Genomic DNA, 19666 nt, shown 5'->3' with positions numbered 1-19666 from the left:
CTCTATACGGCCGGGTAATATATCCGTACTATATCCCATCATCCAATGGATGTATTAAATGGTGAAACACGTTTGCGTCCGTCTAGCGAGTAATGCGAACGGATACCCAAAGGGGGGACGACGGCTTGGCAAGCATCTCGCTGTTTCTCCATTACGTCTGGAATTTGATTCGAGCTTGCAATAACATTCCGCCGGGCTGATATAAACCTCGACTTCCCTGACAGTTCGAACCGCGACGAATATCGACGGGTTAAGACGTGTTCCTCTTAATTCCAATATCCGATTTGAAGATAAACTCTTTGTAATCGACCTTTCTTCCCTCCTCCGGCGAAGGAGGATTACATTTACGCGAATCTTTTTCTGATATAACCTTTATCGAAGCGATCTCCTGTTGAAAACGTATGTACGAAATAAGAAGAGAAAGAAAATTATAATATCGGTTATTAAAAAGAGGGATAAAAAGTCCCTCGAGCGATACGTCCAAGCGTATTCCAAGCGGGATAAACGGAAAAGGAAAGAGAGCAAGTCGTTGAGAAATGGCACACGATCTATAATAGATTACGGACAAATGCAGGTTTATGGAACGAACAGGTGTGACTCTCTTCGGTGAGGAAAGTAGGCGATGCAAAGTTGGTAAATCAATCGCGAGATATAGCCCGTCGCACATATTTTATTCTCATGCCTTTTAAGAAGGATGACCGAATTGAAAAAAGTAACGCGCCGGCTATCTAACTAAGGACAATTATAATGGCGATAACTTTGGTTAATCGTTTATATACACAGGCAAAAAAGAAAAGAAACGAAAGAAGCAAGTCGTTTGCATTGTCTTTTTCAATGAAGGTAGAGACGACGCGGTACGTCGTAAACATCGTCGGAAATAAGATCGACGCTTTGCTCCTTCGTTCTATTAATATCGTACGACGAAGAGAGAGAGAGAGAGAGAGAGAGAGAGAGAGAGAGAGAGACCCCCGAGTCTCTTGAGGAGTCCGGAGAATCGAAAGGAAAATAATCGGCGATTTATTGAAATAACGCGCTAGATGAAAGGGGAAGAAGTTTATTAATTTTCCCGCCCCGACACCCGTTCTCTCATAAACGTTTATTATTTCGGTAAAGATAAAAATCTAGGTGCGCGTTTAAAGATCATTTTTATTAAATTAAATCTGAAACGCAATGACTTTTTCTTCGGTGCGTCGTCGAGAAAAAGGAAAAAAGAAAGAAAAAAAAATGCCAAGAATGCCCCCACCTCCTCTCTCTCTCTCTCTCTCTCTCTCTCTCTTCCTAAACTCTTTTAACGAAAGAAACTCCGCTAAAATCGCTACCAAGTTCGATAAAGGAGAGCAACTTTAATCGAAGATACGGATCGGATTACGGATGAGATACGGAGTCGATTGAAATAACTAATAAGGAATATCCCTCGGGATATATCTCGAAGGAGATAAATTCTATCCATTGGGTATGGAGAAAAGCTTAGGTATATCATATTTTAAGGAAGGAAGCAATATCTACGGAGTCGAGATGCCATTCCGATTCTCGTTTGTCTGCCACTGTCCAATATCGACGGAATATTTAACGAGCTCAAGGGAGGAGCATTTTCTGCATGTCAGTCACGTGCCTGTCCAACATCCGGTCATAGCTTCCTGCCGGTGCGCGTCTCCTTCAGGATTGGCGCCTATTTTTGTATTTCGTTCGATCGTCGAGACGTACAAAGAAGATATTTTCTCACGGTGAGCTCGCTACGTCGGATACATATATTCGATTTATATCAGGGTATAATAATATAATCGTGATCGCCTTTGGTAATCCGGTTTTAATCGATTCTCGTCCCTTCCCACGCGACAAACGAGATTTTAACGTGACTAAATTCCACGACGCGAGCTAACATCGATTGGATAGATCGATTTTTATTAATCTACCTCGATAATTTGTAATATTCGAAGAAAAAGAACTATATTATTGTTCTTCGCTTTTAAAATATATTGAAAATTTATTGAAAAATTCGCGCGTCTATGTATTAAAAAAATAATAAAGCTTTTACGCAAAAGTCCCCCCAAATATATATATTAGCAGACAACAATATATAGAAGAATATAAAGAATTGAACAGAGGCTTTGTTTGTTCGCGCACTCTTCTCTTTGGTCCGTCATTAAGGTAAAATCGTTTATTCTCGGCAGCAAAAAGCAAGAAACAAAAAATCCACCGGCCGTCGTCTATCTCAATGACCCATATTTTTCGTTTCGTAGATCGCGCTTTCGCGATACTTTTACGTTACGCCGCCGCGGCGATATCGTTTAACCTCCCTATATTATAAAACACGTTTATTGACTAAATATCGCTCGACGATAGCGATGCCAACGAGGTCGTCCTCTTTGTTATATCGCTCGACAATCCATATCGCTTCGTGGATTTCTTTTAAAATATCCGTATATTTAGAAATTATCATCCTACCCAAGAGTTCGTTTATGAATAGGAGAGTGTATGTATTTGCCGAACGGCTAGGAATCGCCCGTATTCAAACGCCATAATAGCGCCCCAATCGTATTTTCAAATTATACAAACTTTTTTTTTCCTCCTCCTCCTCCTCCTATACCAATTGACATAGGGGAGAAACATATTTCGTTTGCCGTATGATTTTTGCACAAGGGATACGCGTTAATAATCGAATATTACGAGAGAATGCGCGTAGCAGGGTGAAAGCGTGAAAAAAAGGAAAAAAGAAAAAGAAAAGGAAGGAGAGAAAAAAGGATTCGGTCGATATCGCGTATTACAAAATATAAAACGCATGTTCGAGACGTCGATGCCCAAATACGGTGAGGTATATAATCGACGGAGCACAACTTCGAGTTGAGTATCCGTACGTACGTACGCACGCACGCACGCACGCACGCACGCACGCACGCAAGTAACTACGGCAGGCAGATTGTGAAATTTTCTCACCTGATTTTCGAAACGCCTTCTTCGACTTTTCGACGATCCCCGATATTACCAAATCCTCCAAAATCCTCTTGAATTTTCACTTTCGCGGGACAAAGTGATCCTCGAATGAACACTTTCGAATAGTCCTCGAATATCGATGACGAACCGAGCGTAAAAAATGCTTTAACGCGGTTGCAACAGATATCGCCATTTTACAGGTACGTCGTAGACGGCTCTCGCGATCGTTGGGCCATCTATCAAGGCACGGCAAACTGTGTGAACCATAAGATGGTACACTTAACCATTTAAGAATGAAAAAACGTTTCGTCGAGAACGTTCGTTCTTTTCTATCTGTCGTAATTACGACGGATAGAAAAGATTCAATAATTTCTCAACGGAAAAGCGCCGACTTGTATATCCTATTCGATATTTGCTTATATTCGATTCGATTCGATTCGATTCGATGCGACACGACGCGATGCGATTATATAGGATAGGAAGGACATTTTCTTTTTCTTAAGCTCATAGGATAAAATCAAGGCATTACTTTGATCGGTATATCAAACTAAAAGTGAAAATATTTGATGGAACCCGAGTGTATAGAAATAATTTTATTGGAAATGGATAAACGGACGTTACCCGCGCTAGTTGGCTCGATCTATCATATCGTAACTCCATCTATCGGAACTATTCAACCGTCGAAACGAGATGGCGTTGACCTCGTTCATCGTGTTCCGCGCGCTTTCATTATAGCCGGTGCCTTGCCACTTTTCTGTCGTTTGATTTATTTTAATCTCGTTAAAGATATCGTTAAAAGTTGCAAAGATGGGCGTGACGGTGTAAGTTTATCGCATCCCAAGAATATTATTTGCACCGTGTCCTTATTTATCATTCCATATGTTTCCTTGTAACGTTCCTCGCCTTATTTTACGTTACGCGTTTCTTCTTTCTTAGAGGTTAGGTCGTAACTATAATATGTTTACGAAAATGTCGATTTTTCTAGAATTTTATTGTAACTCGTGCTTAACGAGTTGCTACAATAACTTTTCTATCCTATATAAATATTACGGCGTTCGCTTACGTTAAACAAACTTTTCGCTTGCGTTCTCAGACTGCAGCAGTTCCCGATGACGGAAAATAGAACAGGCCCGCAGACGATAGAGTTTCTGACGAAAAGGATAGTTGCTCTTGGAGCCGTACAATCTGGACAATTTCTCGTCGATTGTGAAACTTACATGTCGGTTCCGCAATTGGGTGAGTCTTTTACATCTTTTATATTACAACTTTCCGAATTCAACCGATCGCCCGCCTAATATGCCGGACAATGTGGTACAAATTTTAGCGTCCAGATGTCGGCGCGTTTCGTATATAATATTAACATTTTCGAAGCGACAAAAGGACAACTGATGATCGCATAAATAACATCGTCGACAAAATTCTTTATTAATGCGATTATTAATGAGACGTCCTCAATTCGAGCAACGGGTCAACGCCTATCATTTCTGTTATTATCTACAATTCCGTAAAAGAAGAAAATCGTAAAAATCGTAAAGTTGTTGGTATATGTGGCGATAGAATATTTCAGATAATAATATTTTCGTATATATTTATACTGTACAACCGAGTTCTATACTCGGCGTCCTCCTCGTCACGTTAAAAACTTACGAATACAAAGTCCGAAATATTTCTGACAAGGCACTTTCATCGTCACCTTGTCTAATCGAAGTATGAATGTACAAAATATGTCCATTAGGATTGGACATTTTCAGGTGATGAGCGAACGAAATTCCAAACAATACTCGCTATTATCTACGAGTGTTAAAACGGGAAAATTAATATAAGGATTGAGTTGGAAAATTCGTTATCCCGTTAAACTGTCGTTGCGTCATTTGTCAAGGTTAAAGAAAAAGAAGATAATATCCGTGTTATCGGTTATGTTTGTTTCTTCTTATTTTGGCATTTATAATATGTGTATATGATTTCTCTATAGAAATACGTAATATCTTGGTTGGTTCCGCTTGGTTAGCGATCGTATATCCAGCTTTATCATTCGTTAACGAAATTAATCATCTTTTAGAGAAAACTTTCTAACTAAAAACTCTCGCTTAAGTACATTATTTTATACCTAACATAGATAAACGCATATCTTTTACCGTAACGATTTTAGAAGCGTCTCCGACGTTCGCCAAAATCAACTATTAGTTTTCTTTTACGCTATTTCTCTTCTCTCTCTTCTTTTCCATTCGAAGATACGATTTAACGAATCTGGTTCTTTCTTAAACTCCAACGAGATTCTAATAAGATTCGAAACAGAAAAAGGTATTTCCAAAAGTATGTACAGAACGAAAGAAAAAAGGCATCGATCGAAGAAATATTGCGCGTTGGAGACACCTTCTAATTCGATGATCGGAGTTAAAGCTCGCTTATACTTTGAATGCTCGCACACAGTCTTATTTCCATCGGGTGTGTGTGTGTGTGTGTGTGTGTGTGCGCGTATATATACATATGTGCATATATATATATATATGTATATGTATATGTATATGTATATATGTATATACGCATACATGTTGCAATCTTTCACTGTGATATTCCTGTGTTTTCTTTTATCCCTTTTTCATAGATTAAACGTTTATTCTATCGAGGTACAAACAAACTACACCTAGGCGTCATTACAAAAATATTAAATCTAGCAAGCGAAGCTACCCTTTTTAGAAGTAGGATTTTATATATTTTTTTTTCTTTTCTTTTTCATCGTTTTGGAAAATACCTTGTCGGACATTTTTCTTTTTTCTTTTTTCTTTTTTTTTCTTTTTTTTTCTTTTTTCCTTTCTTTTTGTTTCTCCTGCTGTAGTATCTTTTTTTTTTTTTTCCTTTTTTTCCTTGTCTCTGACACATCTCATAGATGCACAAATTTATATATTTATATGTATATGTATATATATATATATATAATCACGTATATATGTGTTTAGACGGCCAGCGCTCTTTCTCTATATAATGTTTATTGTCGATTATTTCTCTTTGTTATCTTATTGTCACCGAGTTACTTTTGGAGTCGCTCTTTATCTCTTTCGAGCTGATCTCTTCGTAAAGACGTTTCGAGTTTTAGAATACGCTTGAGTAACGCGCGATCGTTCGTATAGCTTGTTTCTTCTATCCGATAAGCTAATCTTCGTCGGCACCTATTTCGATTATTCGATGGCGTGGATTTTCAAGCGAGTTTCATTACTAGAAAGTGACTTGCAAATAAATGTCGTTACCTTTACGGCGCGTACACATAACGTAGCCCGTGTATGTATATACGTATGTATCTCTATGTATAATACATAAATGGATGCGTACAAAGGGGCGCGAAACTTGTTACGACGCCTATAATATCCTCGACTAATTTACATTCTCTATGTGTGCGGTAATACGACGCTTTGTTTCCGAATCAAACTCTATCGTATCGCCAGGTATTACAATAAACCTTCAATTCACAAAAGTGCACAGTGCAGATATATTTTATGTATAATTATATACGTACGCACGTGTATGTACTCTCTCTCTCTCTCTCTCTCTGTGTGTATTTATTTCTTTTTTTATTCCTTTATCAGGCTCGACATTGACTACGGGAAAGAAGTAATACTCTCGCTTTAAATTAGTCCCTCCGAAATAGTACGCAAATCGTGCCTTTGGCACGAATAAGAATTATTATTGGTACGGCGCAAAGAATACTAAAGAACGGGATGGTCGAAAATTCGTATGTACACAATCTGTATATATAGAACTCTAAATTATCTTAAGCTACGTGTGCACTCGTTTAACGAGCATTGCACTTGCGCTATATCTTAATCATAATAGAAATTTTATTCGATACTACGTCCAAGCCCTTCAGCATTGTAGGATATTTAATGTAGTTTTATATTATTATCATCTTTTGTCTTTTTCTTATCCTTAAGTAAACACAGTGACTTAACACCCTGCAAATTTTACTCGACGAGATATGTTTGCCCGGAGAGATCGTTATTTTTTTTTTCTTTTTTTTACAGATATACATGCGTCAATCTTTTCGAATCGATTATTCCCTTCGTATTCCACTCGATCGAGAGAGAGAGAGAGAGAGAGAGAGAGAGAGAAAGTCTCTCTTGATCGAGGGCAATTTCTTTCGATAAGTTAGCGATATGTTTTTGCTTCGAGTTATTCACTGTGCCCGTATCGGTCAGACGACGCGCCCGATAGATTTCAAATCGTTCAAAGCTTCAAATCGATCCGAGCCTTTGTCTACAAAAGCACCGTTATAGTATATATCATTTCCGATAAGTATTTTTATCAATTAGTTTATAAGTACGCGATATCGTAATACGCGCTTCACAGACTTCCATTTCGTTAGAATATTGGATATGGCAAGGATATGACTTATATACTTGGATGTGTGTGTGTGTGTGTGTGTAGATATAAATGATTACGGAAGTATAAGAAGTTTTACTCGACGACCGCAAGGAGAAGGACAACGCGATATATTCTATCGTGTCCGACGAGTGAATATATTATCATTATTGTATCTCTTCTCTCTCGTAGAACAACGAAATATTTTTCCCCGTTCCGAAGACTAGGGCTTTGATCACGATCGCCGACTTCTCTTTGCGTAACGCAACGTCGGCCGTATATTGTTTTTCTTTTTTTTTCCATTTGTGTTCTTTTTTCTACAGACTATATAAAAATATCAAATACAGATACCATTCTCTTTCTAATTCCTTCTTCTCGCAGTTAATCTCTCGGAAGGTTTTGTTCACATTGCACGAATCTTTAGTTCCGAGTTGACAAAATCTTATAAAAATATTATATCGTTAAATGGCAGCTAAACGTAGGTAGACCTTTAGAAGAAAGTAAACATTAGGCTTATCGAGTCTCTCCTCTCCCCCTCCCGCCCCCGTCGATGGAAATTACAGTTGAAGGATAAATCGTATATATCCTATATAGGTACGTACTTGCATACGCACTAGTTTAGAAAATTTGATTATTCGAGTCCTAAACCTAGAGATCAAACGAATTTGGCAACGATCGATATAATGCGTGTATGCGTATGTGTATATGCGTATTTATATATTGTCGATAAATTTTGTTTACTTTTTGCTCCCACCCTCGTGCGAATACACGTATGTACTGATGAGTGGGCTGATATCGCATATGTATTATATACAATACTCCGTTATGCGATATAGATGTAAGAAAGATAACAAGTATACAGACAAGTATGCATCTATCTACAGATATTGTCGCAATTAAGTCATTGACTCGTAAAACGAGTCTCGCGAGGATAAGATCCGAGCATTTATTATTCTCTTTTTCATCGGTAATAATCGGCGTGCCTTTTTGCACCTTAGTTAATTAACATGTTATTTTCTCTAATAATGCCAGGCAACGCGATTACGTTCGTTTCTATTAAACTAATACTCTCTTGTAAAAATTGATTGTAAATAGAAAGATTCTTCTTATAATTGGGCATAAATCGTCCGATTGTGTTGAAACGAAAATACGAAATTTATACGAGTCCTAATTATTATCGATCTAATATCCTCTTTTTTTCTGCCTCTTTCTTTTTCTCTTTTATTCGATCCATAGATTCGGTCTAGGAAGAATCTGTTCGCGTCGAATTTATTTCCTAAGAATAATCACTTTTAAATCATCTCTATCCTTTATGTACATTATTCGCGCGTGTGTTAACATATACGCACGTGATAGGTAGACGAGATTTTTAAGTATTACCGTCTTAGCGTAATATTGTCGCGTTTTTCGAGGAAGGCACGATGCATGGAAGTTCTGCCTTTTGTTCTACCGCAAATCTCTTTATTAGGTGTGTCGTCTCTCTCTCTCTCTCTCTCTCTCTCTCTCTCTCTGTGTGTGTGTGTGTGTTAGTGAGGGTGTGCGCGTATGTATGGATGAAAAAAGAAAAGAAGAAGAAAGAGTGCGTATACCGCGAGCTTTAAGAAAATCACTATTAATAACTATTAAACTGCGAAAAAGGATGAATAGAGATAGTAATGATCGCTAAGCGTTTTCTCGCGAATCTTTCTTAACGATATCCTAAGTTATTTATATGAGCCAACGTCGTAGAGGAAACGTCTAACACGAATGAAAATAAGAAATATTTTCTATGCTTCTCGTGAGCATTTGAAATGATCACAAATAACATGTTTTGTAATAAATAAAAGCTACGGTGTCCTTTCCAAAGGTTCTACACTCTCTCTCATAGTGCACCTGTCCCGGCTCGTAACGGCCTCCCCGAGGATATCTTTCCATTCTCGCCAAGTTTCTACAAAATTTCAAATAGTCGTCCTCGTCCAAAGGATCGTCCACCGGGGGGTCCCGTACCCTTCTACGATGACGATAAACGTCGGCCGTTCTGTCATCCCTCGAGCGCGTTCTCGTTTTCGGTAAGGAGGACACGCTTGAATTTCCTATTCTCTCCTCGATCTCGAAATCCGTTAAATCCTGAAGACTCTTCGGGTATCCGCGTAGCTCCTCCAGGGAGTTATAAGGCTGATCCTTGAAATTAATGGTCCTGCTACGTCTAGTCGGAAGGGTCGAACAGTATGGTCGTTTCCTCTCGACTCTCCGGTAACCGATGCCATTTCTCAGGATCGGCTTAGCACCGTTTACATTTCTCAATGGGCCTTGCTCCTTCCATGGGCCGTAGGACCGATCATCATCATCGCGATAGTTACGTCTTGTTCTACGAGCCAATTGCATCCGCTCGGAGGTGGAACGTATGCGTTCGTTCGTTCGATTTGATTCTCTCGAAATGAACGTCTCCCTGCGATCTTTATTAGCAACGCAATTTATTCCGTCGTAACGTCGATCCTCCTCGAGAATTTTCGTTTTACCATAAATTCCATTCTTGTATGTTCCCCCGTTGATTTTGTTCTTAGAGGATAGAACGTTGTCGTTCGGGTAAAGAGTTGTTTCGTAGGGGCTTAGCCTTTGAACGGGCGATCCGAGAAATCCACGGGATTGGATGAAATTCTCCACGTTTTTACCTATCCTATTGGTTTTCTCGGCGAAGATGCCACAATACTCGGACAAGGAACGATGACTACCTCTCGATATTCCACGAACAGAGTTATTAGTCGTCGATGGTCCTGCCGATCCTGATGATAGAGCAGCTTGTTGTTCGGCGCTGTATATCTCCCGAGGATCGTGCTCGTTCGGATAAGCACCGCTCGGTAAAGGCTTGTTCGCCTTTTCGAGATTCGACAGACCTCCCGTCAAGGAGGCCTTATACTACCGTGCCTGTGCGTAGTCCGGATTCATCTCGTCCAATTGTTTGCCCTTCGTTTCTGGGACGCAATAAACGACGAAACAAAGTCCGCAGACGGCCATTGCCGCGTAGAACCAAAAGGCTCCGTGCAATCCGAGAACCTAAGAACCGGACAATGGAAAAACAAACATATGAACTTACTTATTATTCGGACATACTAATAGAAGAAATACGTTTTTATATATTTTCTACGGGCAATAGGAGGAAGAAATGACAAATCGACTCACTTGCTGAAAATCCATAAAGAGTTTGATGCCGCAGAAGGCGCAAAAGTAGCTGAAGCTGGTACTGATGCTGGACCCGATACCGCGATACTCGAGCGGGAAAAGTTCGCCAATCAATAGCCAGGAAATTGGCGATATGCCCAGGGCTAGGGCGGTCGTGAAGACCAGTACACAGAGCAACGGTATCCAGTCGTGTTCGCCGGTAGGCACCGGGGAATCGGAATAGCCGAGATTTTGGGTTTGGGACACGTAATAGGCGTAACTACCAAAACCGGCCAATGCTAACGACATGAGAACGGTACTGGCAATCAGGAGCGGTAATCTGCCGACTATGTCGATTAGGAAACCCGACAACAAGGATGCCAATAATTGGACGAATCCAATCGCTATTGTTGCTCCGTGAGGATTCATTCCGCCCAATGTCTGACGGAATATGATGACGGCGTAATAATTGAACGCATTCGCTCCGGAAAATCTTTGAAAGAACATCAGTCCGCAAGTTATGGCGATCGGCTTGTAAAGTCGTGGCGTCAGCATGCTGCTCTTCAGTCCGTACTGCTTCGCTCTGGACGCCAATATGTTAGTCTTGATCACCTGCGAAACCGCGTTGTCAGATCATCGAGAACGTTGAAAGAATGTAACTTTTTCTTTTTTTCTTTTTCCTTTTCTTTTTTCTTTTCTTTTTTCTTTTCTTTTCTTCCCCCTCCCCATGCACGACCCCCGCCCTAAGGCAGCGTATTATTATTGTTTCGTAAAGCGTACGAGCGAAGTCGATCATTTTTTGGAAAAAAAGAAAAAAAGAAAAAATGTCAGTAGAGAAAAAAATGTTAGTTGAAAAGGCACCTGTAGCTCGTGTCTTATGTCAACTTGTTCGCCTCGTAACCACTGCAGGCTGCTCGCTGCCTCCTCGTCCTTTCCATTCAAAACGAGATACGACGGTGTTTCGGGTATAAAGAGCGTTCCCAAAAAGAGCATCGACGGTGCGACGGCCACCAAGAGTGCGCTCTGTCGCCAATTCAAATACGTTCCGGCTATGTAAGAGAGCAAGACGCCGACGTGACCCAGCACCTTTAACATCGCCGACAGGCATCCTCTGATGCCTGGCATCGAGATTTCCGAAATGTATACCTATATAAAAAACGAACAAACGGGAACGTCAGTTTTTTCTTTCTTTTTTCTTTTTTTGTTCTTTTCTCTCTCTCTCTCTCTCTCTCTCCACCTTCCTCCTTTCGTACCACCTTCCAACTTCGACCGTATCAGAACGAATCGTTTTCGTGTAATTGAGATTGAACAGAAATGATCGAATTGTCTTTTAACGTAATTCAATGGACATTCGGAAAATCGTCGGCTTTTGATTAGATCACTTACTTGGGCGACCATCGTAATAACGGAACAAAAGAGTCCACCGAGGAAACTCGTACAATAGACGACTTCTACGCAGGGTGCAACGCCCGTAAGTATCCATGCGGCAGCCAAGGGTAAGGACGTGACACGTAGGGCTACGCGTCGGCCTCTCCTCATTATCCAATTACCGATCATGGCGCCGCACCAAGCGCCCAACATCGACAAGGAGGCGACCCATGAGGCCTCCTGCGTCGTCACCGAGAAAACCGTCCTGCGGAATGTCGAAAAAAAAAGACATATTAGTAAAATATAAGGTGGTGCTCGCTTTTAATACCGATTTATCGCCTGTCGCTCATTCGTTCCGTCCAGGAATTACTTTTCCTCTTTTTTTCTCCCTCTTTCCTTTTCTCTTCTCGCGGTAAAATCTTTCGAAAGGAGCATCGCAGATCTGTCCGATTCCATTAGGCAAAGTTCGCACGAATACACGAATGAAACTCGATAAGAGGTTCCCATTTCCGATGGGAAAATAGAGAAATTTGCTGATTCCGAGGATCGAATCGAGGGCGGCTACGCATTGCGCGTACGCTTAGGACACGAATGCGCCATTAAGTGCACAAGTGACAGCGCCAGTCAAATTGATATTTATGCCAATAACACACGGCGAATGCCGGTCCATCGTATACGTTTAGCGTACATGCGACATGCGTATGTATGTAACGCGATTATATTTTCTGCCTTTCCCTTATGATCTTTCGCTTATAATTTTAGACAATCAGATAAAAGGGATCGTCGATCAAAATGGTCCGAAGGAAAGTAGTCTCTTTAGCGTTTCATGTGCAAATATCAAAGTATATGGCAAAAGTAGGACGAAGCTCCTTCTCTATGGACGACCTCCGTCCTCCATAGAGATCGTCGATCTTTCGTAATGCGTTCACGGAAAAATCTTCCAAGGTAAATAGAATTATATGACGAATCTCATTTGCAGTCGTACCGTGTTCTATAGTTTGCTGTTGCGTTTCAGGATAGAATGAATGGGAAAGAGAGTTGGACTTTGGAAGATAAAAAAAAAAAAAAAAAAAAAAAAAAAAAAAGGAAAAGCGAAAGAAAAGCTTGTCTTCTTTCTCCTCTCGGAGAAAAAAATATATGGCGTACGTGGTAACGTATTACTAGCTGCGATAAGATCTTTATCGCGATATAATCGACTTTCTAAAACGCTCCTCTTTCGGATTGTTGAACGTAGAGGAGGGTGGAGCCGAGCGGGCAACCGAGCCTACGATAAATAATAGCGTTGCAGATGCGACGGGAAAGGATGTGCCGGGTCTCATGCTCTTTGAATCTGTGTCGCATTCTTGCATGATAATAATGCTCCTTACTCGAACGAGCTATTCCGTACTCTGGTTGCGGCATTCCAACTCGCTCGAAGAAGCGGCAGGTGGATGGATAATTTCGATTGGACCGATTGGAAAACGTTTCGAAAGACACGACGTTAATGAATCTATAAATTATTAACGCGACTCACCACGTATCGTTGTTGGACGATTGATAGAGAGGAGGCGGTTGTTTGTCCAGGATAGAATCCAATGCAGGCGAGGTGTAGCCTTTCGCCAAGCCAGACGACAACGTTCCCATGGAAAGCGCCAGGGTCGCCAAAACCTTCCAGACAGAAAATTACGTAGGTATTAATAGTCGAGGAAAAGGATATAAATAGTCTGGAGGTACGATCGGTTCGCGTACGATCGATTCGACGTTTTCTTCCGAATGGAAATTCGATCGTTATCGTTACGCACGTACGTATTGTTACGGGACGACACGACGGGGCGACGTATGTAACTTTAGGACGCGCCTCTCTGCTATTCTCCTCCTCCTTTTAACTCGATTCTCTGCTATCTTCGGTGGATTCGTATTAATCAGGACCGTGGTGGTAACAATGGGTGCAGAGTCATTCTTCGACTCGGACGATTACACGACGATGAATATATTTGCTATGTTCTTACTTAGTAATCTTCTCCTTCGTTCGATCCGTATAATAAAGCAATGTCATCGAAAGAGGAGTATCGCTTTTTTCTTGTCATTCGAGACGTTCGAGTCGTATATACCAACGTACGGGACGACAGATATACGAGATAGTTTTAACGAAGCAACCAACGTACTTTTCCCAACGACAAATACAAATACAAAATATATAAAAGTATCGCTGATTACTTTCTCTCTTTATCTTTTCGACGTCGAAAAGTACGCGTCGAAGGTTGTAGGCGCGTGTAGTTGTTCTGGCGAAACAATGGCCAGTGAAAATTCGTCCATCGATGGTCGACGTCGATGGAATACGCGTAGGAACCTAATGTGACCATTTCCACGGATAGGTGGTATATGTATGTATATCGGATAGCTATGCGTATGGACGGATACCACCGTTTATGGTGCCGGTATAATACCATAGTGAATTTCTATTGCTGGAAGTTGCAACCGGCGGACAAATTTCTAGCCGCAAATTGAAGCTCCCGAGCCCTCGCGAGGAATACTAAACACATTTCGTGTGGACCGCCTGCTTGTGTGCAGAATTACAGTAGACACGAGCAGTATGTGCAACGACCCTTTCGACGCGTATGCGAGATAAACGTGATAGCCGCGGGTATACACACACACACACACACACACACACACATATATATATATATATATATACATATACATATGTATATGTCAACGAATATGTCGGCGATTCGTTTCTCATTCGAGCCAACGTTAGGATGAGAACACCGGTCTCTTCCAGAAAATCTGTTTGGATTTCTCGCTTTAGCGCGGATACAGGTGATAATAACCGGATCGAGTTGCAACCTTAGACCCCGGCTGACCTTTCTGCTCTTCTCGCCACATTCGCGTTCAAGCGATACTCCCGATACCTTCTCTCCAACTCCGTTGAGAGTTTATATCGAGTGACGTAACTTGTTCGCTTTCATTTTCTAAACCATTCAAGTGCGTTTTTATTTAATCGCTCAAACGTAAACCTGAAAACGTCTCTCTCGATTTTATATAATACCTCACGTTCGTTTTTTTCTCCGTTAGAAATAACTTTTTTCTTTTCTTTAAGTACCAACCTCGTAAATAAAACGAGGACTATTCGGCAGGATAATGAAAGTTTCCTTAATCTCTTTGGCGCATTGGTAATTTTAAATATTGCGCGACTGCAGCCAAGCGTGTGATAATATTACGCGCAAAGGTACTTCACCCGAGTAAAAGGGAGAGGGACACCCGAGAGAGAGAGAGAGAGACGAAAGCGTGGCCTGACAACGAAAATAAAATGCTCCTACGAGTAGCGCTTCCATAACTCTAGAACGCAGGACTCCGGAAATTGGAATGGAAGTGGTTCCGTTTACCTTGCATCTTTTTAGTCGTTGTTAGAAAATTATCAAAGGAAATTATTAAAGGCAGAAAATACGGCTCGTAGTAAATGTAGCTAAACTATTTCAATGATACATTTAAAAATTTGTTGTTAAAAATGTCTTTCGATTTATTACCACGCATCAAGGGAGTGCCGACGACGAATGATACGAAGGGAGGACTTGAGAAAAGGGGCTAGGTAGTGGTATTTATTAACGCTTAGAATTTTCACACGATCGATAACCGATAAGAAGATGGACGACCGATTTGTGCCTACGCACCCATTGTTCTTAGAACTTGTAAAGGAAAGGTTAGAGTGCGGTCAGCGAAGAAAAAAATTGCAATACTACGTATTGTAATATTATGTTTGTTATGTCCAGAGAGAATAATTACGATCGCGAGACCGATGGAAATTTCAGACTGATTCTCGTTCTAGGTCAAGGTCCGATCAAATATTTGCGTAGGCGCCGTTATATTCCTCGTATAAACAGCTTAGATCAGATACAATTACCGGATATATTTTTCGTTTGAATCAATGTGATCGAATCTCTCGGAGCAATATGTGAATCGTCTTTTATATCGCAGGAGTTTGAGGTTGCATGGGAATTCGTTTGAAATGCCATATAGAGAGAAAGAGAGTTCGAAATAGGGAAACTTGGAAAGGGACGGTCGTCAAGAAGAGTATCGTCTCGAACCGAGTGTCGCTTCGATGCACATCCTCGGTCGCTCATCCCCTCGGCGACCTCGACACGTCGATGCATTCGCATCGTGTATGTATCCTACAGTTTAACGCGCGCGTGCTGTACACCGAGCGCCGTGAAATATCGACAGAATTTTTATAACAGGTGCGATCGACACTGACTTTATGGATTGCCACGGAAACTTGGCTACAAAAAATCGCTACTACCTAGCACGCTCCCTCTCTCTCTCTCTCTCTCTCTCTCTCTCTCGCTAGTCGAGGTATTTTCATGAAAAAAGTTTGGAGAACACGTACGTACGTGGAGAGAAAAGAAAAATGTAAAAGGCGTCGCTTGCTCGTGTTCGCAATCGTGCGAGCATGCGGGAAGCCGGAACGAATCGGTCGTTAGTTCTAGGCGAACGTTTAGAGACGAAAGAAATTTTTGAAGAACGTTAAACGATTTTCCGTGTGGCAGATAAAACGTTTGGCAAAAAGGAAGGTCGACATTTTCGAAGGAAATCCTCGTTCCGTACTACGTTTCTCTGACCGTCGTCGTTTCTTCTTATGCGGCGCAGCTGAACGTTAAAAGCTCGTTTGCATGGAGTCGAGCCTGAATACTCTCGGTGCACTTTCCAAGTACAAGGATGTGTGGCTTCGAACGAGTTCGTGGTAAATAGTTCTGAGGAAGCATTATTAACTAACTATGATTCGGTCATTCGATCTCGTCGAGTCTTTCGCCGAGAGAAGGAAAAGAAAAAGAAAAAAAAAAAAAAAAAAAAAGAAAAGAAAGAGGAGAAAACGGTGACGACGAAGCGAAAACATCGATCGATAGAAAATTCGGCTCGCCAAGTTATATAAAGTGCGTGCGAGCAAAGAGTAGAGTCCAGTAAAGAGGAGAGTAGGCGTTTAAGAAATTCTTGAACGGTCTCTCAAAGATTACGTGAGACAAAGTCTGGTCGTAGGGCTTTGCACAGGAAAACGAACGCCCAAGCTACTACTCGATATGCATTTTAAGCCGAACCACTCAATTAAGCTCCGCTATCCCTCCCGTATTTGCATATCAATATGGCCGCGTGCCAAGAAAGTAAGCTTCCCTCTATAAGCTCGATTCGGATTATTTGAAAATCCTCGGACGTCCGATCCGATGTCTCTCTCTCTCTCTCTCTCTCTCTCGTTTTAGGAACACGCCAAGAAAAGTTCAAGTACAGCGCGCGATGAAAATTTTTTCCATTATTCGCTGTTGGTTCGATCTCGAAGGCTTCCAGGACCTAATCTTCTCGTTGAATTTCCCCGGGATATAAGTTTTAATGCGAGGTAAGACAGTTGACACGCGAATATATGAAAGTACACGACGTCCTACGGTGTCTCCGTTCGATGAATCACGTTAAAGTACGATCGACCGATTTAACTCTAACCGATAATAGATCTCTAAAAGATCCCATTCAGCGGTAGACCTGCTTACGCAAGTCCGTGTCAACTGAACAAGATCCGTAGTCGTAAGATCTCGTACGATCTTTCGAAATTTTACCCACGCGAATATACGAGCAAGGTAAAAGAAAAAAAGAGAGAAAGAAAAGAAAGAAAAAAAGCGATCTCGGTTAAGATAACAATTTCAGAACGATCCAGCACAGGAACGATATCGTATAGTTTCTCTTTATTTATTTACTTTTTTTTTCTTTCTTTTACAATTCGTTCGTATCTCCTCTTGCTCGTACACCTTCAACTTTACGATTCGTGCGAACTTACATTCAGTCGTTACCTACCTACGAGAAAGAACGGAAGAAGAAGCAAAGTCACGGAGTAATCCATGCAAGCTAGTAGTTTTCCTCTTCGTTTGTCCGTTTTGAAAAAGTCTACACCTGGAAGGTACCTTCGAGTATTTATGCAGCCCTTTTGCGTTCGTAGCTTCTCGAGAATGTTAAAACGTAGAACGAATGGAAGGAAAGTTTAGCGAGTGGCCGTAGGTTATGCGACGTTCCATTGTGATTGCGTCTTAGAATGTAGTATGCATGTATCTCGTATAAATTGAACGAACGTGTTAGTACCTGCGACATGTGCTGTGGTCTCGTTGCCGTCGACGTCATATGTACCACGGAAGCTCTGGGCATTTTAAAGCTGTCCACGGCTTCGTCCGGTACCGTTGTCACCTGAAATTTCAAAAGATTCCATTTAAATATCTCGCTAGAAACTTTTCGAGGTGCTTTTTCTCACTGACCTGAAATCTTTTACTATTTTCTTTCGACTTTTATGAAATGAAAATCCAAAGATCCTTGAAGCAACTATTTTTTCGCAAAGTACATTGGATTCTCTTGTACATAGAGATGGAAATAAAGATAAAAGATGGATAGAGAGAGAGAGAGAGAGAGAGAGAGAGAGAGAGAGAGTTTTCTTTCGTAAGGATCGCTCGGTGTCTTTGAGAAAAAATTGTTTCTTTCTGCTCAAAGGAGATTTTTCTCTCGTCAGAGAGAGAGAGAGAGAGAGAGAAAGAGAAATCTTTTCTTAGCAGGATACCTTCGTCGTACCATCTCTCTCTCTCTCTCTCTCTGTATATCGTTCGAGATAGAACATCCCGTACCTCTTTTCCATTTACCGAAAATAGAAATTATTATAAGCCCTATCGTAGGCGCTTAAAAGACCGTCGTACATCGCTCGGCCATCCCGTATTATCTTCCTTCTCGGAGAACAAGTCCTGCGATAGCGAGTAAAGGACTTACAGTCTCTCGGTATTATCGGAATACTCTCCTCTCTCCTAAATTATAGCTCGTGCTCCCTTTTGTATAGATTAGAACGAAGGAAGGAAGAAAAAAAAATGCGTGCTATTATCTATCCGCAAACGAATCAAAAAGGCGATTACGAAGGAAGAGTTACGAGAACGTTGACTTAGCGGCGAATCAGAGAATCGTTTGATGTTTCACGATAATTGTCTGCTCTCAACGAGACGCGTAAACTTTCCGTGCTACGAAAGCGGTCGACTCTATCGGTCTAGTTGAAAATAGGTTTATCTAAATCGTTCGCTGCGGCACGTTGCTTTATTTACCGTCTCTGTTCGAGACGAAGAGAGTACGAAACTTTGAACGAAAACTATATCCGCGGACGATGAAAGAGAGAAAGGAAGCACGTTTCGTTCATTGCTTCTCGTTCGAAGCTTTGTCCGATCATACGGAATATGTACTCTCTGTACGCCGACTTCTCTCTTTCAGATATCGTCTACGCTATCCGTTGAATTATGCTAACACTCGCTCGGCCTGTCGTACCGTTCACGCCTGAACGTGATTTATGAGAGACTGGTTTAGTCTCTGACAAAATTTCCCTCGCTTCCGTACGTACCCGAGTGAAACGTTCGCTTTCGTACGTTCTTTCGTACGTTCTTTCGTACGTTCTTTCGTACGTTCTTTCGTACGTTCTTTCGTACGTTCCGTCTTACGTTCCGTCTTACGTTCCGTCTTACGTTCCGTCTTACATTCGGCTACACCGTCGAACGCTATTCAATAGAGATACAAATCGCTAGAAATTGTTGGATTTCGAGATATGAATGAGATAACGCGTGTATGGACGTATCATCTATCTATCAAACGTGTAGTAGTCACTTTCGCACTGGTTCTGCATTTATTTCGTGACATTTCTTTAAACAAAATCTACAGTCTTTTGCTCGCTGAATACAATATATGAATTTCCATTTGTTATACGAACTGTTATTACTAGAAACTTTTGTATTTACGCCACACGAACGTAGTCCTTATATATAACACGTTCTCTCTTTAATTTTTCGTGCGGCCTTACTATCGATTATATTTCCTATCTTGTACAATTTTTTTCTATTTTTTT

General features: G+C 41.1%; 2 protein-coding genes across 5 annotated transcripts in view; one reads left to right on the top strand and one right to left on the bottom strand.

Moving 5' to 3' along the window:
- The first annotated feature begins 3616 nt into the window (after positions 1 to 3616).
- The window catches only part of LOC124956521 (mediator of RNA polymerase II transcription subunit 20), a 63106-nt gene continuing 47056 nt past the window's right edge, over positions 3617 to 19666 (top strand). The window contains exons 1-2 of one of the 2 annotated variants that reach the window (XM_047512462.1): positions 3617 to 3752; positions 4025 to 4167. In XM_047512462.1, coding sequence (XP_047368418.1) covers positions 3739 to 3752; positions 4025 to 4167 — 157 coding nt within the window. In that variant the 5' untranslated portion in view covers positions 3617 to 3738. Of the gene's footprint in view, positions 3870 to 4024; positions 4168 to 19666 lie in introns of both variants that reach the window. The other variant, XM_047512463.1, reaches the window with a different exon arrangement.
- Positions 3904 to 19666, bottom strand: part of LOC124956513 (facilitated trehalose transporter Tret1-like) — a 53756-nt gene continuing 37993 nt past the window's right edge. For 2 of the 3 annotated variants that reach the window (XM_047512437.1, XM_047512439.1), the window contains 6 exons: positions 17887 to 17988; positions 13304 to 13437; positions 11809 to 12055; positions 11284 to 11568; positions 10444 to 11034; positions 3904 to 10317 (listed from right to left, as the gene is read on the bottom strand). In XM_047512437.1, the coding sequence (XP_047368393.1) occupies positions 10180 to 10317; positions 10444 to 11034; positions 11284 to 11568; positions 11809 to 12055; positions 13304 to 13437; positions 17887 to 17988 (1497 nt within the window). In that variant the 3' untranslated portion in view covers positions 3904 to 10179. Of the gene's footprint in view, positions 10318 to 10443; positions 11035 to 11283; positions 11569 to 11808; positions 12056 to 13303; positions 13438 to 17886; positions 17989 to 18056; positions 18073 to 19666 lie in introns of those variants that run through there. The other variant, XM_047512438.1, reaches the window with a different exon arrangement.

The sequence above is a fragment of the Vespa velutina genome, chromosome 22 (genome assembly GCF_912470025.1).
Source record: "Vespa velutina chromosome 22, iVesVel2.1, whole genome shotgun sequence".
NCBI lineage: Eukaryota > Metazoa > Arthropoda > Insecta > Hymenoptera > Vespidae > Vespa > Vespa velutina.
The sequence above is the reverse complement of the archived record's forward strand: the minus strand, read 5'-3'. Positions and strand labels throughout refer to the sequence as shown.